Source organism: Leptosomus discolor, chromosome 6 (assembly GCF_034619465.1).
Source record: "Leptosomus discolor isolate bLepDis1 chromosome 6, bLepDis1.hap2, whole genome shotgun sequence".
Lineage (NCBI taxonomy): Eukaryota > Metazoa > Chordata > Aves > Leptosomiformes > Leptosomidae > Leptosomus > Leptosomus discolor.
This window is the reverse complement of record NC_141396.1, coordinates 14,735,977-14,752,907: the sequence shown is the minus strand read 5'-3', so window position 1 is coordinate 14,752,907 and position 16,931 is coordinate 14,735,977. Positions and strand designations below refer to the sequence as shown.

Sequence of the window (16,931 nt, the reverse complement as noted above, 5' to 3'; positions counted from 1 at the left end):
GAGCTGACTCCCCACAACCCACCCATCCCATCTCCTCAGCAGGACCAGCCCTCGCTCCTTCCTGCCTCCTCCCCCGAGTGTGAACACCGTTAGTATGTGCTTGCAACACTGTGCTGCATCCAGTGTTCTGAGACCAAAGACTTTTGCGTCCGTTCTGGGAGCAGAAGAGGAAGAAACAGGAAGAAAGGAGCAAAAAGCAAGAGAGACTAAAGCCCCAAGCGTGCTTTGGGAATGGTGAGCCACCCTTGAGAACGATGAAAATACTTCTTGCAAAGTAGAATCATGTTTATTTTTTATCTGTATTTTTGATCCTTGTTGGGTTTTTCCTCCTCAGACATGTATGGAGAAGTTTGAAAGCTCCTCCAGTTATTTTTTCAAGAGAGACCATGTTTTTAAAAAGTATTTTGCAGAGTTTTAAATTGTTTCTGTCCCTCCTGAACCTCAAATGGGCTCTGTTGTGGTTTTGTGAATTGGTTCCAGTGTCCTCAGGCCTCTTTTCACCCCTCTCTGGTCCTTTTTGTTGCCCCGTTGAAGAAGTTAGTAACTGGTACTTGTATGTTATTTGTGTCATAAGAATGAGAGAGCTTCAAGGAACTTCTGGTTTCAGCCACCTGGAGGGCCAAGGGATGAGTATTATTACATTCTTCTAGTCAGGTTTCAGGGAAAGAGTGGTTACTTTGGTATTTAATGATCTCTCAAATTTCAGAAGGTTTCTTTGTAAAACAGGCAAAAGCATTGTTATACTTGCGGTTTTGTAACCTCCAAAAACTTTGCCGATGTTGGAGATGATACTGGGGGGGGGGGGGGGGGAGGAATTAATTAGCAAAACTGCGTTCTCATGAAATGAAAGCTGGACATAATTTTCCGTAGTGAAGTAACTGGGTGATTTTCATTGATGTTTCTGACAATTGCATGGTGAAGTAATGTGTGCACCCCAAAATGACAAGCTTTTAAACTCCTGTGCTGTAGTACTCTGTGCACCGTTACCTTGGCCAGAGCAGATGTGCGGTCTTTGCTAAATAACAGAGAACATCAGTCCCCATCCCCCCTTCAATCTCTAGTATTAACACAAAAGATGCTGCTACGATTACACCCAAAGTACATCCTCCAGGTGACAGTAAACCTCTGCCAGTGCAAGGATGGGCTCTGCTGAGGAGTTGGGACCATCCTCTCCCCTCCAAGAACTGATAAAACTTTCTGGACGCGAGTGTATTGCACTTCAGGGATTCGGAGAGGTTCATTTCCAGGCTGTTCCCAGCCACATTCCTTCCTTTGAGTGGATTTAGTGCATTTCCTTCTCTCTTGTCCCTTTTAACAGCCATTTTAGGGATTACCATGGTAGCAGAGCAGAGAGCCTCCCGCCCAGCTGTCACTAGTGCAGGGCAGCCTGCCTTGGGCAGCAGAAACCAATTCTTCCACCCCAAAAACCTGAATGCAGACTGGGTGCAAGCAAGAGGCACGCTGTGGCAGTTGTGCATCACACATTCCCCACTCCCACAGAGGGAGTCTAAGTCCTCAAATTTAAAAGAAAAGTTGTTCCCGACCCCGATCCTCTCCCAGCGGTGTCTCAAACAAAATGTGAATGTCACCCTCGGTACCTGGAGTGATGAATAAATCAGGCATTGCGGTTTCCCTGTTTCGAGACCCTTCCATGGCCCCTGGCTATGTAGCATTTCCCTTCCTTTCTTTACACCCAGATAGTCTCATCTGACCCTCAAAGAAGACCCCAGCCCCAAATGCAACTGCCAGAGCTCTGTGCCTGTGCACCTGCCCCGTCTCTCCTGCTCACGGGCTGGGGAAGGCACTTGCCACAAGTTCCTGCGGTCTGTCTTTGCGAGCGGTGGCCGGAAAGGTGCAATATATTGCTGCAGGATCTCCCCGCAGGAAACTGGAGTGCGTGGTGTCAGAGCTGACTGGGTCTGCGTGTGTATCTCTTCCTCTTTCAGCTTCAGAAAGCAGCCCTAATTTTTGCTGTCCTCCCCGATGGGAAAGGTGCACTTCTTCCTTGGAGCCACCCATGAGGGTGAAGTCCCCACAAGGGGGCATAGAAATTGCACAGTATCTAACTTGTGCACCCAGTGGGGAGGAAGCAGGGCCCCCAAAACCTTACTCTCACATTTAGCTTTCTATTAACTTTCTTAGTCTCCATCCTTGCTCTGATGCGCACCAGCCCACCACCACCGAGAGCACACGGCTCGGCGTTGGCACGGGCTGACCCAAGCCCTGCCCGTTCCCGGAGAGCTGCCGATATCGCACCTTTCTCGCAGAACAAAATGTTGAGATGTTACAGCGTTCGTCCTCGGTGAGGGACTCGCCTCGCCGGTGTTTATCTAGTGTTGCTGAATGTAAAATTTTGTTGAAGTGTTTGACGCAGTGGTGAACTTGAGATGCAGTATCCGTTTTGTCAAACCTGCCGAAGGAGGGAAGGCTCGAGTCAAGGCAGCTCGCTCTCTGGGATGAGGTTGCTTGCTGGATCTGACTTCTGCTTCTTATGGCAGGTTATGGATTTGTTTCAATGTCTGTTTCCCTTTTTAAAAACAAACAAACAAACAACAAAAAAAAAGCACCAGTTTTTCCAACCAAAGCCATGTGATCCCAAAGCAAATACCTCCTGCTTCTGCCCATGCTGCACTGTTCCAAAATTTGCAGGCAATTTTTTTGCATGACTGTTTAAATAGTTGATTATAGATGTGTTTCATATGGAAAATATGTACCTGACCCAGAGGGGTTAGGAGCTGCTACTACTAATTAGCTTGAAGAACAAAGCATGGTCCTTTCCCCAGAGGGGAAAAAACCCAGTCTCCCTGTTCTCAGGGTATTTACAGTTTTACTGTTTAACAAATGCAAGGGGTTCCCAGCCCTCGTGGTGGGAGCCGTCACAAGCAGAGGAGCCCGGCGCCCAGCGCAGGATCACTTCTGAGCCCCCGGACGGCGTTTGCCAGCGCCGGGGCTTGGCTCTCCCGGCTGCAGTGGGGATGCCGTGGCATCTGAGTCTGTGCCCTTGCAGGGGGTGTCCTGCCAGAGCAGGTCTGCTTGCTGTGCCTCGCTGGCTGCCGGCCTGCGTTCAGGTGGGCTCAGAGGCCGTGCCGCAGTGCCGTCAGGGCGCGTGGCAGAGCTGCCGGTCGTCGCCGCGGCGCAGGGCACCAGCTGGTGGCTTTGGGAATCGTTGGACTTGACCTCAGACCTCGGCAAGGCTTTGACTCGTAGAAAGGATACTGCATCTTCCTATGTCAGCTCCTGCTGCCGCCTTTGTTCCCCTCGCCCGTCTGCCCCTGGGTGCAGGCAGAGGGGTGGACGGTGGCCTTTTGGCTGGGGGAGGCTGGGAGGGCATCTAGCCATGGTTTCTACTGTCAATACAATTTTGCACAAGAGTCCTTTGAAGTGAGGTTTTCAACACTAATATCTTAAATGCACAACTGTGAAGTATAACTTTTACACTCCTGTTGGTTGAATTTCCTTTAAATGAAATGAACCTAAATCTGTTGTAACTATGATTTTTTTTTTTTTTTTTTTAATTCTGTGTATTGCCAAATCTTTGTAAAGAGTGAAGGAATGTTCTTGCTTTCCAATGAGAATCTTTCTCCAAACAAGACTGACTCTGGTGACGTGGAGATCATACGAAGCACGCTAATTCTGAGTGGAGAGGGGCTCAGGGTGGGCTTAGCAAACCAACCTCAGCCTCTCTGTAGACCCCAGGTTCAGACCCTCCAGAGTTTACAAAGCGCTTGTTTTATTCCCAGCTTACCCACTCCCTGAAATCCCTGTGCAGCTGAAGGCCACTGCCCCGGAGGAGCTCAGGACAGGGTATCCCGCAGAGGGACGAGGGGTGCTGGCAGGGTGACAGGGCTGGCCGGGGAGCAGGGGCCCCGAGGCTGGCGTGGCAGGACGAGGTGCGTCCCCCATCCAGTTGCACCAGCAGAGCGAGCTCCACGGGGCAGGTCCTTCCACCGCTCTCCACTTCTGCTCCGAACCTGTAGTCATGTGTGGTTGCCTCTCACACTCTTTGACCCCACGCATGTTCCTGCTCCGGACTGAGCAGGGATGGGATGATGCCGAGACCTGTGGCAGGGCAGCTGGAGCTGGAGCTGGCTGCTCAAGGCTTGCAGTTCTTGGGCCCTGTTGGAAGAGGGTTCAGCCACTCATTCGCATTGTGCTCGCTGTTCTGTTCCTCCTCTCTTCTCCTGGACCTACTCCCCTTTTCCTCACTGCAGGGTTTTTTGTTGGGTTTTTTGTTTTGTTTTGTTTTTTGTTTTGTTTTGTTTTCTTCTTTAAGTGCCTTTTTGTGCGGGTGGAGCTGGCAAGAGTAGGATTCTCAGGATATGGCCCTTTGCACTCACCTCAGACCTGGAGAAAGCTCAGGGGGAGCAGGGCGAGTTGCCTATGAGGGCCCATGGACATCACCCGTTGATGCTTCTCAGCCTTCAGGGCTGAGCTCAGATGAGGATGAGACTTTGGCACTGGTAGTGTCAGGCTCTGGATCAAATCAGCTCAAAGAAAACCAAAGAGGTAGCTTTGTGCGAGGGGCTGCTTGGGCAGCGGTGGTGCTTCCTGTGATCTCTGCAGAGCTCAGCCCAGGGCATGGGGATGTGGACAGCAAAGAGCAGCTTTGTCCTCATGAGCATCCTCTGTAAGTATGATGGAGAACACAGACGTGTTCTTCAGGACCCCTTGGAACATGCATCTTCCTTGTGCTGAAATACACTATCCATAGAAATCATTCCCACGTGAGAGATGTACCATATTTTATATGATATCTAATACATACGCCTGTGGTTTTAAAACTAGTACCTGTGTACCAGTTGTCAAGTTATCCAGTGTCTGGATTACCAGTAGAAAACTGGGTCTGGGGGGGCGGGAAGGTTGCTGCAGAGAGTACCTCTTGTGATGCTAACGTGAGGCTTCATCCCAAAGGTGTCTGACCAGCGTTGAGGGGTTCCTGCGTTCCCGCTGTGCACTGCCATGCGTGAAGCTGGCACAAAGCAGAAAGTCAGCATGTGCGGAAAAGCTCGGTGTGATACACACCCAGGCTTGCTGCCCAGCTCTGCATCGGGGCTCTAAATAGACCCAAAGAAGTCCTTGGATACTGAGGGTTGGTTTGTCCCAACAGTGAAATGATGAGCTTAACTAACATGATTGAAAGCCGGGCATTTGTTCATGGCACAGAGGAGAAATGGGCTTCATCCTGATTTGACCAGCAGAGAGGACAAGCTCTATGCTGCAAGCTGGGCTGGGAAGCCACCCTCACCCCTGTTCTGTTGTTACACTTGGTCCATCAGTTGCAGGTCTCTTGTCAGTGCAATCTCTGTGGTGATACTGGCCTCACTCCCCTGCGGCAGCAACACAGGGGACTTGGAGACATCCGTGGCTTCCCGCAGAGCCCCCGCAGACAACGTTGCTCGGTGTCTTGCTCCTGCCCCAGAGCCTGGCTTCACTCTGGGTTGCGTTCCTCCACGATTAGTTTCACAGCCGTGTCCTCGAGGCCGTGTCCAGGCGAGGGGACGCTGTCGCTGCGGTCTGAGGCGGTATGGTTGAGCTTTTTGGTCTGGCTGTGCATATTTGTTGTTCCGTTAGAATGCTGAACCTGGGGAGGCCAGAGCATTCCCTAGGAGAAAGGCTGGGATGCCAGGTTATCCCAGCACCCTTCCCTGAGCTGCAGCCATGGGAAGGGGCTGCTGGAAAGCTGCCTCCAGCCCATGGCAAGGTACAGGTGGTGCAGGGAGGTGTTTCACAGGTCAGTAGCACTGAACTCGGTCAAAGTGACATCTTCTTGTTCTCGTTATCCTGAGGTCAGGCTCTACAGCAGTTCTGCACCTTGGAAATACGGTACTCAAAGCTGCTGGTCTTCTGTCTCCAGCTGAAAAACATCTTTCTGCTCTCTCCTGAGGTTTCACCTTTGGGCCCTGTTTTCCTCTGAGCAGGGTCAGCCGCTGGGATCCTGCAGAGGACGGTGCCCTGGCTGCTCTCACCCCTCCAGCGCATATTTCTGGCTAATGAAGTGCTTGATGTTTAATCCTCCCCCCAGCAGAAGAGGTTTGACTGTTGTCGGCAAAAGCTGCCTGTCATAGAGCCAGGCATGAGGTTTGTCAGCTGTCATCAGCCAAGCAAGCACCTGAAACCTGCAAAGGTTGCAGGCAGCTCCGGTGGTCCGGAGGCGGATTTGATGTCTTCTCCTCCTGGAAGCAGTGCAGCAGTTGGGTGATAGCAGGGTTTGCTGGGGAGGAAGGGCTTGTGCAGCGGTCAGTGCTCGGTGGAGCAGTCTAGCATCCCGTTTCAGCTGTCTGGAGACCGCAGAGCTTTATAAAAGGAGGTGGTTTTTTTAATCCTCTGGGCATCACTGTTATACCAAATCCATCCAAATTCAATTGAGAAACTTGTAGGTGTCTGATGAGTAGCCTGGATCGTAAGCCTTTCTTTGGAAGTGCCGATATTGAATGGATGCCTTCTGGATTCGCCCAAAGATCCATGTGGGAGGATGGAGGGGACTCCTGCTGAGCTCCCCTGTTTACAGAAGCGACAGACTGGCAGGGCCTAGATCAGCTCTAGCGTCGCCCCTGCTTTAAAGTCTCGGGTCCCAGCAGGCTGGGCTGGGCTGGTTTGGCCGGCGGGTTTTTACCCAGGGTACGTGCTCTGTCCTGCGTCAAGCTGGCTCGGATTCAGCAGTGGGGCTTTCTGCGGCTGCTGCTCTCACATCGGCCATGGCCATTCCTCTGCTCTTCTCGCTGTGGTTTGGTTGAGTGTTGAGCAAGGCGAGAGAAGGAGGTGCAGCAGGCAGGAACAGGCGATGCTGCAGCCGTCTCGTCTTCATTCCTTACACTAAGGGTAGGAAATGCTGCTTAAGGGACTCTGCCTTCCTCACAGACTATGTGAAATTTGGAGAGTGGAAACCCACCAGGACCCCAGCACCAGTGCTCCGGTCCCGTTTGGTCCATGTTCTCCCAAGCACAAGTGGTTCAGGGTTGGGCCCTGCTGAGGAAGCTCAGAGCTCTTGGCGTGGGCTTTCTCCAGCACGCGCCGCTGCAGAGCCAGCCTCCGTACCTGCATCGGGGCGGGGGGGGGGGGGGGGGGGGGGGGGGGGGCAGGCACCCAGATGCCAAAAACAGTGAATCTGAAAACCCAAGTACTTGAGAAGCATTCCTGGAAGCCATGAGTGGCTGGTGCTCAGCAGCCAGAGAGTCACATCAAACCTTTCTTCTGTAGTCGGGTCCTTCCTGGCTGCCCCGAGCCTCCTCCCAGCCACTGCTGGCTTGGCCTTGGTCCTCCCCGCTCAGAAGCGTGGCGGCTCTCCCTCCGCAGTGCGTTTTCGTGGCCATCTGAACCTGCTCAGCCACTCCAGCCAGCTCTTCCCTGTGTCTTATTTGCCATCGTACACGGTCTTTGCGAATTGTATCATATTGTACATGACTAAGGGTTTCCAGAGTTGTAGTATTCTGACTACAGTATTTCCATGTGTGTACATAAACCTGAATAAGCACAACTGAAATCCTGAATGAAGTGTATACGTTTCATATACTGATTGTCATATGAATGAATTTTATAATTATTCCAATTTTGTTGTAGATTTCCAATCTTTCCTATTTATTTTGTACCAGATTTATTTGTATATTTTGTGATTTTGTTTGAAAGCATTTTGTTTATTTCTATTCTTTTTAGATAAATGATGATTTTTTTTTTTTCTGTTGAACATTCCAGTTTATGCATTTTTCCCTCCTCCATGCTCCCCCCTCATTTCCAAGGGACAGGTTTTGGCATGCGGGTGGTGGGGCTGATGTCAGTGATCCCAGACCCAGATCTCTGCTATTGGCACATCAGCGGGCTTTAATCTTCACTTCAGCTGTCAAGAGCCACAGAGAGGCTGGACGGATCCTGTTCCCCTTAGAGCCAGGTCCTGCTCTTCGCTTTGGTGGGTCTCGGCCTGTAAGTTCTCAAGCTGGGAAGGGCTGTGCCAGTGGTTTTGCTGACCAGGAGCTGGGAAGCTGGTGGCAATGGCAAGCAGCTGACTCTCTGAAATTCCCTCAAGGGTGAGGGCTTTTTTCTTCCACTAATAAAAACCCCGTATTTACAACCTGCTCTCCATATATCATGTATGTTTGTCCGGAAGCATAGATGCTGTCTGTCTGTCCATCTGTGGCGCGTGTTCCTGGCAGGCGCTGTGTGACTGGGGGTCGCCAGTGAGGGATGTGGCTTTGTTGGGCAGGAGTCACTGGTGGAGCAATTCGGTCTGCCCTCCGGTGTCAGGTGCCACTGCTCCCTGGTGTCGGGGCTTCGGCAGCAGAGTTGTGTGGAGCCTGCAGCGACAGAGACGTATTTCTGAGCCTTAGAGCTAGCCCATGTTTAGTCCCCTGCTCCAGCACTATACCGGCAGAGGAATGGCCAGCCCTTTCCTGCAGGCCAGATACAGCTCTCCCATGCGGCCGTTCCGTGCTTCTGCCATCCCTCAACCCCTGTCTTCTTTGCAGCCATTTCACCCAGCTGCTCTCCCTGCACTGGGCTTTCTTCCTTGCCCAGGTCTTGAGCTGCTGAACCCTGGGGCAGTGAGTTGAGCAGCGTCTGCTCAAGCCTCATGTGGGGTTTTGCTGCACCCATTGCAGCCTCTGTCCCTGTTCCTGTGCTGCAGGTGGCCCCATTCCCCCTGGACCTCGCTCCCCAACCTTGTATCAGCAGGGTGGGGACAGTAGCAGGTCCTGTGAGGACTTCTGCTCCCCTGTGCATGCCTGGCAGCAGGTGGAGGAGAGTGAGATGCTGCAAGCAGGAGGCAAGTAGAATTAATGCAAGAGCAGGCTTCAGGGCTGGCTCTGGCGGTGAAGAGCAACGGGAAGGAGGAGCAAGGCAGGAGAGCCCGGGGCTCCTGGAAGGGAGGGTGCGAAAGGCCAGGTCCCCGCAGGGAGGCGGGATGGGTGGTGGCAGCCCAGGTCCAGGCCGTACCGTGGCAGCGGGGCAGGAGCAGTGCCCAGAGCGAAGGCAGCTGCCCCTGGGGCTCTGCGCCTGGAGGCTCCCGCAGCGCCCGGGCTGCGCTCCGTCCTCCCTGCGGGGCTGGGCCCCGCGCCGCTGCCGCCGCAGCGGGGATGGCAGCCCCAGCGCTAAAGGCCGGGTCTCACACACCGTGTCAGTCATGCTCAGGGTCACCTGTTGTACCTACGGGTCGTTAAGTCCTGGTAGACCATTCCCCCCCCGGCCACGCTGCTGCTGCATCGCTGCCTGAGCACCCCTGGGGGCCAGCCCTCCATGCCTGCTGCAGCCCAGCGGGCCCCAGGGCCGTTCTGCTGGAGGTGAGCACCCTTGTGCAGGGCCAGGGTGGGCTTTGTGGCTCTGCACCTACAAAATGGCCTTGTCAGTGTACGCCGCAAGTGGCTGGGACTTCAGGTGCCAAAGTTGCAACAGGGACTGGGCACCGGGCTTTGCAGCCTCCGTCGTGGTCCGGTGTGCCCTGACACTGGGTTTGTGCTTCAGCTGCTGTGGGCCCTCTGTCTGCTGAGAGGGGGGATGGTGTGAAGGCAGAGGAGCTGGGAGCACCCCTAGTTACTTTGGCCTATTCAGAACTGCTTGTTAGCCCAACACAAAATGGCTGCAGGGCTGTGGCTAAGGGCAGAGAGAGCCTCGGGCTCCTGCCCCTGGTGGAGCTTGCTCAGTGCAGCCGCTGTGAGCCCCCTCCATGGCTGTGGAGCAGCGTGGGCAGGTGTGTGATGTCGGAGCAGGCAGGAGAAATCAGGTCAGCAAGAGCTCGGGGCAAGGAGTCCTGTCCCCAGTGCCTGCCTTGCTCCCATCAGGCTTTTGCTGAGGAGAGAGACACACACACACACACACACACACACACACACCCACACACCCACACACCCACACACCCCCCAACCCCCCATGGTGGGCAATAGCGTGCCTGTCCCTTGGGGCAGGGGGACAGGCTGTGGGGAGACTGGCAGGAGCCTTGCAGCAGCTGTGGCTCACGCTGACTTTTCGGGGGGCTCTGCAGAGCCAGCTGGGGATGCAGGTCCTGCCAAGCCACCGGCTTTCTGGGAGCCGCAGCTGGTGCTGGCCAGCGGTGCGGGCAGCTGCCTGCCAGAGGTGTGGGCCAGAAAACTGGGCTGTGGCCATGTCTTCTATGCCAACTGGGGCAAGATGCTTCACCCTGGCTTTTGGTTGGTGGTTTCTTACTACCACACCGTCATGGAGCCAGTGCAGGATGGGCAGAGTGGCACAAGGCAGGGCAGTGAGCAGTGCCTGGGTGCCCAGCTGGCTCTGCCTGCTGCTTTCCCACCATCAAGTGAGGGTCAAATACTTTCCATTGCTCCAGCTTTGAAGAGTCTTCTCCCCATCGCCATCAGAAATAGCCCTGGGCTGGGAGTGAGCTATTTGTGGTGCCCGGTTAGGAAGGCGGAATGCACGGAGCTCCCCAGACCTCCCTTCCCGCAGCCACGCACCCTCCCCAGCTGCTGAGCTAAAGCTTAAAAAATTCAAGTAGCTATACTTGGAGAAATGAGGTTTAAACATAGCAAAGCCCAGCATGGCCTTTAGTGAAAGGGCTCGGGAACAGCTCCCTCAAATCCTTCCTGCAGCCGACCTCGCTGTGGGTATGTGTTAGCTGCTCTCCAGACCCCAAACTCAAGGGGCCAGGGACCCAGTGCTGGGTTTGGGGCTTTTAGCAATCCCAAAAGTGGTGGCTGTTGATTGTTGGCCACCATCTGGAGCCATTTAGTGTTGCTTTTCTGTTTGGCACTTTTGGCCCTGGCTACTGAATATCTTTCTGTGGTAGCTCTGACGGTGGGGCCTCATCTGGGCTGGTTTGGTTGATACGAGGGGTTTGTTTACAGGTGAGGGCTGAGCGCAGCAGAGGGCTGTCCCCAGGGCCGTCCCCATCTCACTGGGCGCAGGGTAGATGCAGCCTTTGGCTAGGCCAGCCAGTGCCATCGCTGTGTCAGCCCTGGCCTTCCCCAGGCATTTTAGTCTCTTTAACCATGTTGGCACCTCCTGGTGAACGTGGGCCATTGCTGTGCTGCCACTGCCACCCCGGGTCATGTGTGCTGGGGAGCGGCCCTTGCTAATGCCTGTGGGCAAAAGCCCTGGAAAGGTGTAATGGTGGAGGTAGTGCAGGGTGGGGGTGCAGGGAAAAGCCCCTCCTCACTCTCTGAATCCAGGCTAACATGGTTCTCTGTCTCCCTGTGCCTCCGGCTATGGGGATAACAAAAGCCTCCTGCTCCCCTGGCTTCGCTTCCTGCTCACCTGCTCCCCATGGACCAGCCGAGCCCTTAAAGCCAGAGCCACAGCCACAGCTCAGCAACGCTTCACACAACCACTTCCCAGGGATGCTTCCCCTGTTCCTCAGTCACACATCCACCGGGACCCCCCACCCCCGCCCCCGCCCAGTCCTGGCTCTCCCTGCCACCTCCCGCACAGCTCTCATCATCTCAGTGTCGTGTCACAAAGTGCCAGGCATGTCTTAGAAACATCATCATTTATTGACTTGAACAACTGCCACTACAGCAGCAGCGTTTCCTGCTCAGATGTTGGTGGTGTGTTTTTTCTTTTTTCATTTTCTCCTAAAGTATTTTAAAATGGAAAAAAAAAAGATTAAATGAGTTTATGGTACTGAAACAACAGTCGAATTCGTTACAAGAGGGCCCTCGTCGTAATCCCTTTGCAGCGAACGGCACAGGCTGGAGTGAGGGAGGCTGCACCCATGACACAGAGGAAAACCGCAGGGCACTGCTGCCGCGCCTTCCCCGGGCTGGCTTTCAGGCACAAGGATCGCTTGCCCATCCCCACGGGGCAGCCCCGGTCCCCACACAACAGCCTGCAGCCGTCGCCCTCCTTGGCCAGGGACAAGCCTCGCCCACCACAACCTGCGATGAGGCTCCGCTTGCTCCGCGCCAGGCCAAGGACGAGGGCAGCTGTCAGCCGGACTGGAGTTTGCCGGCTCCCACCGTGGGGCTGGCCCCGCGGCACCTGCTGTTTCTAGTTAGGGCAGACACGTGTGGCCCTTTCACTCCAGATGGTGGCTGGGTTTGTCTTTGGGATGCTTCACTTTCTTAAAGCTGAGCGGACAGAAAGTTCAGTAACAGGCGGTAGGAAAACAAACTGACTAACGTAACGCTAAAGCAGTAGCTTCAGGCTCCTGGGTTAATATTTACTGCTGAAACTACAGGAGTTGAGGACACAGTGTGCAGCTCAGCTGTTTGAGAAACGCATTGGAAATCATGCACCACATGCCCATGATGAAAGAGAGCTTTGAAACACTGGGAGAGGATAATAAGCGGCTACAAGCCAAAATGTGTACAACTGCAGATACGCAAGAGCTGGAATCCCACCACCATCCATGATGGCCGGAGGAACAGAACCACTTACACAGAGAAACTCACGCCAAGCAGAGGGTAAACCGAGTGATGGAAGCCACAGCAACACCCTGGCTAACATGGGGACGGGAGAGTTGTAACCCAGAAACAGAGGGTTAAGGGCTGCAACCCAAGGGGCAGGAGGATTTTGATCATTTTGTCTCCTGCAGGGCCCAGCACATCCCTTCCTTCTCCACAGTGAATGTAACAAATGACAAAAACCGTTCACAGGACACCGTACAAATGAAAATCAAATGAAACACGTCATGGGAAAGGGAGAAACATGCAGCATCCCTAAATGTAATGGGAGCAGCATGACAGCACAGGCGGGCAGTCCAATCTGAATGCACCACCCAGGCAGAATCCGTCCGCTTTTTGAACCGTCTGCAAAACTGAAAACAAGGGTCTCCTCCTAATTAGTGTTAATTTGTTAAAAGTTTCCGGACACTTTCAAAATGTGCCTTTGCAAGAATCACACCCCCCCAACCCATCACCCCAAGGGCCCCAACAAAGGAATCCGCTCCTGATCACTCCTAGAGTCACGGTTTGTCTTCAGAGATGCTTTGCTTTTTCCTTCTTATTCCTCTTCCTCTTCCTCCTCTTCTTCCTCCTCTTCTTCTTCCTCATCGTCATCTTCATCGTGGCAATGTGTGATTTCCTGAGGTGCCTGGGGGAAGAGGTTGGGCGGTTTGATCTCACTGATGGAGCGGGTCAGCTGATGCCGCTTGTAGTCAGAATCTTTAAAATCCACCGAGGTGCGATTGCGCGTGGCCATTGGCGACTCCTTCTCGTTGATGTCGACGTGCGTGTGCTCTACCGTGGACTCGTGCGGCATCTACACATGTGAGAGAGAGAGGAGGTGGCAAGGGGTGTCCCAGTCCCAGGGAGGGGAGCAAACGCCAAACGTGCCCCTTTGGCCCACGGTGCATCAAACGCCACCCAGCCCCCCAAGGCGCTGTTCCTGGTGCGTGCGGAAGGGTTAACGAACACAAGCGCAGGCACCTTTGGGACCCCTGCCCACCTCCCCGGGGTCTGCAACTCACCAGGACATGGGCGGCTCTGAAGAGGTAGCTGAAGGGGTAGTAGAGGAGGTTGATGAAAGAGGCTGCGTAGAGATCGGCATAGCGCATCACCTGGCTGGCAAACAGGGTCTGCCGAGAGCCGCTGCGGAAGAGGCTCCCCATCATCCCGTAGCACATGTCCATGTCGTGGGTCACTTTCTACAAGCAAAGGGCAGGTTAGATCCTGGGCCGGGCAGGCAGCAGCACGGAGCCCCAGCGCTGAAGTGGCGCGCACTGAGGGCTGGGGGCTACGCGAGATCTGCCAGCATCTCCAGCAAGGCTTTCTGCGCTCGTCTCCTGGGCATCGGAGCACAGCCCAGTCCCAGCTAGCAGAGGGGAAGGCAGCAGCGGGCTCAGGGCCAGCACCTGCCCCAGGCTGGCACCTCAGGGCTGGCTGAACCAGAAGCTACAGCCCCTCCAAGTGGGTGTGTGCCAGCGCCCCATTCCACAGCAGTGAGCACCGTCAGTCAGCGCTGCTGTGTGCCTGAGGAAGGAGACCCTATTCCAGACCAGGCTGCCTTTCAGGAGCGCTAGTGACACCAGTGAGCTGAGGAGCTCCTCTGTTTGCGTCCACAGACAGAATGGCTTTGCCAAGCCTGCTGTGCCCACCCAAAGGCAGAGCAAAGCATGTCAGGGCTGAGCAGTGGGGCTGGGCTGTCAAGCCCTTTGGGATCCAAAAGGATAAAAAAGGATTTTTATGACTGGTACCTTAATGCGTCTCTGGATGGAGCTGATGTCAGGGCGTTCATTGCTGCTACTGTCCAGATGCCTAGTTACAGGCGAGAAGGTAAATACATGGTGTGAAAAGCCTTTCAGAACCAGATGCTGTGGGATGGGGGCTCAGGGGAGGGAGGCTCGTCTGGAGGGGAAGGTTGGTCTCGTGGGCAGAGCCCAGGCCTGAGTCAAAGCTCCGGCAGCGGTGCTGCTAACCCAACCCCAACGTTTCGTCAGAGCCGCTCGTTAGTTGTTGCTAGGCTGGGAGAGGCAGCAGGAAAGTTGTCACTGTTTGAACACTCACTTGTATAGCTCGGCCAAGAAAATGTCCAGGCTCTGCAGCTCTTCAAAAAGGGCTGGAAAATCCAGGAAAGACAGGGGAAAAAAGTTTAAACTTACTTGAAATGAAAAGGGCTGAATGCAAACCCACCACCCTGCCTGCTCCCCTTGCCTGGAGGTGGAGGGGCACTGCATCAAGGAGCATGGCATCTCACAGCCACTGTGCTGGGAGAGGGTTCAGTCACGCTCTGTGCCACTGGCAGAGCTTTGGGCTTGGTTTCTGGTTGCCCCTTTTGTTTTTGAGGCTGAACCTTTGCAGCCCGCACCAAAACCTTCCAACCAGCCATGGGGCAACCTGCATAACCCCCAGACCTATTTACACACCAAAGGGCAAACCTGGGAGAAAAGCAGTAGCGCTGGAGGATGGGAAACACACAGCACTTTGGCAGCAGAGCAGCAGAGGGAGCGGGAGGAAGGAGGAGGAGGAAGCGGCTGGTGAGCAGGGACTCCCTGCAGATGGGAGAGCAGTCATGGCTCAGGCCTTACAGGGAGAATAACCCAAGTGTCGTCAGATACGTTTTACCAGAGGAGCCATGGCTCCACGCGGAGAGAGGGGGAGGAGTTTTTGGGGCAGGGTTACGGATGAGGAACAACTCAACCCCACCCAGCTGCAGCTTCTCCCCCCGCCAAGTCAGCACTTGGCTGAACACGTGCAAGTGGCCTGGGAAAGAGCTGGGACCCCGAGGCCAGCCCATGGAGAGCTGCTCCAGCTCCTGCCACCAACACCCAGACCCAGGGAAAAAGGGTCGAAAGGAGAAGGGGCAAGCCAGGGTGATCTCTCCCCTGCACCCCTATTCCCTGTCGATCTCAGGGGTGCAGCACCAGGCAAGCAAGAGCAAAGCCTGGCCTGGGGTTTGCCCGGCTGCTGACCGCTTTTGTCTGTCCAGACATGCAGCTCCTGTGCCAGCTCGGGGATCACCAGGAAGGTCCTCCAGCCCTGGCGCTTCTTGGATTTGAGGATGTCTCCAAAGATATGGTCTCCGATGTACAAGATATCCTTCCCTTTGGCCCCCAGCAGGTCACAGACTGTGTCCGAAGAGCCTGAGAGAAGAATGGCATGGCTCAGAACGGGGAGCCAAAAGGAAACGTGTGGCTTGTTTCAGAGGGCCAGGGTTAGGGACAGAGCAGGTGCATCTTCCTCCCAGAAACCTCCACCGCTCAATGTAGCACCCCTGCTTGGCCACGGCAGCACGGGGCACTGCCCACCCACCTGGGAGTTCACCCAGGGGCAGCTCTGCCCATGCACACCCCCACATGAACGCAGCAGCAAGGGGCCATGCTGCGTCCTACCCCATGTGAGAGTGGAGCTCTGGGCATCCCAGACAGTCCTGTATATCCACCCGCTGCCCTTCCCTGGCTCAGGAGACCCTCCAAGCGTGGTCACACTGGTGGAAGCACCGTAAGAACAGCTGGGAATGTTGCACTGGGCCAGCTGCAGCTCCTCCTCCACCACAAGCCCTGCAGTGGCATTTTCCAGACCCTGCCTGGCAAGGAAGTAGAGGGTGTTTGAGGAGGAACGGGTCCATTTCTTCCCTGCATTGGGCAGCAGTGATGATGGAGAGCTTCTGGTGCAGGGTGCAGAGGGCACAGCACGATGCACATCAGGAAACACAACCTTGCCTGGCGCCTGGCCCAAGTCCTCTCACAGCTGGAGCGGCTGAAGGCCACAAGGGCACACCAGAGCCACTCCACAGGCCAAGAAGGGTTCTTGCCTCACCTCCTGAGTACACGATGCCGTGCTGCAGTGGGCCAGTGTAGGTACCAATCTTCAGCTTCCCAGTCACCTGAGGAAGGAGACATCGTGTTAATACAGAACAGCTGATGGTCTGGATCTTTTCTGTCCTATTGATACTTTACTCTTTGTCTCTCTCACTCCCAGGCAGCCTAGAGGTGGCTTCCCACATTCTTTTCCTATTGCCACCTGCGGTACAGGTTAGGAAGCCAGCAAAGCCTCGAGTTCTGCTGTGCCCCAGGTGATGGGGTTACTCAGGAATCACTAAGAGGAGAAGCCAGCCCACTGTCTCTAGGACAGGTCCTGTCTAAACACTGTGTTGCCCATGACCACTAAAAGATGCCACAGAGGAGGTGCACAAGCCCTTCCAGCCATAGAGGTACCTTCCACATGCCACTCACCGTGTCCACCTGCCGCAGCACGGTGCCTTCCCCAAAGAAGAGGGGTTTTCGCGCATCCACCAGGATCAGGTCGAAGTAGGACTGCCAGGGCCGATGGGCACTCCCAGGCTGCAGAGGCGAAAACAAACCCCAGAATGAGGCACAACACAGTCAACCACAGGGAGTGAACCGGAGTGTCACTGTCCGTAGCCATAACCTCGTGACACTGCTGGCCCATCAAAATCCCCTAGCTCATGCCTCTCGTGGTACGGCACTGGGCTGCAGCGCCATCTCCTAAAGCACCCTCCTTTTGTGGCAAGCCCCTCCCAACCCAGACAAGCAGCGAGGACTGAGGATGTGGTGTGAGGCAGGACAACTGAGCTGA

General features: G+C 54.8%; 1 protein-coding gene across 1 annotated transcript in view; it reads right to left on the bottom strand.

Moving 5' to 3' along the window:
* Window positions 1-11,831: 11,831 nt before the first annotated feature.
* The window catches only part of NT5C2 (5'-nucleotidase, cytosolic II), a 41,364-nt gene continuing 36,264 nt past the window's right edge, over window positions 11,832-16,931 (bottom strand). Inside the window, exons 11-17 of the mRNA XM_009962141.2 lie at window positions 16,568-16,675; window positions 16,152-16,218; window positions 15,305-15,475; window positions 14,400-14,451; window positions 14,090-14,150; window positions 13,364-13,540; window positions 11,832-13,155 (exon numbers count right to left, since the gene is read on the bottom strand). Coding sequence (XP_009960443.1) covers window positions 12,898-13,155; window positions 13,364-13,540; window positions 14,090-14,150; window positions 14,400-14,451; window positions 15,305-15,475; window positions 16,152-16,218; window positions 16,568-16,675 — 894 coding nt within the window. The 3' untranslated portion in view covers window positions 11,832-12,897. The remainder of the gene's footprint in view (window positions 13,156-13,363; window positions 13,541-14,089; window positions 14,151-14,399; window positions 14,452-15,304; window positions 15,476-16,151; window positions 16,219-16,567; window positions 16,676-16,931) is intronic.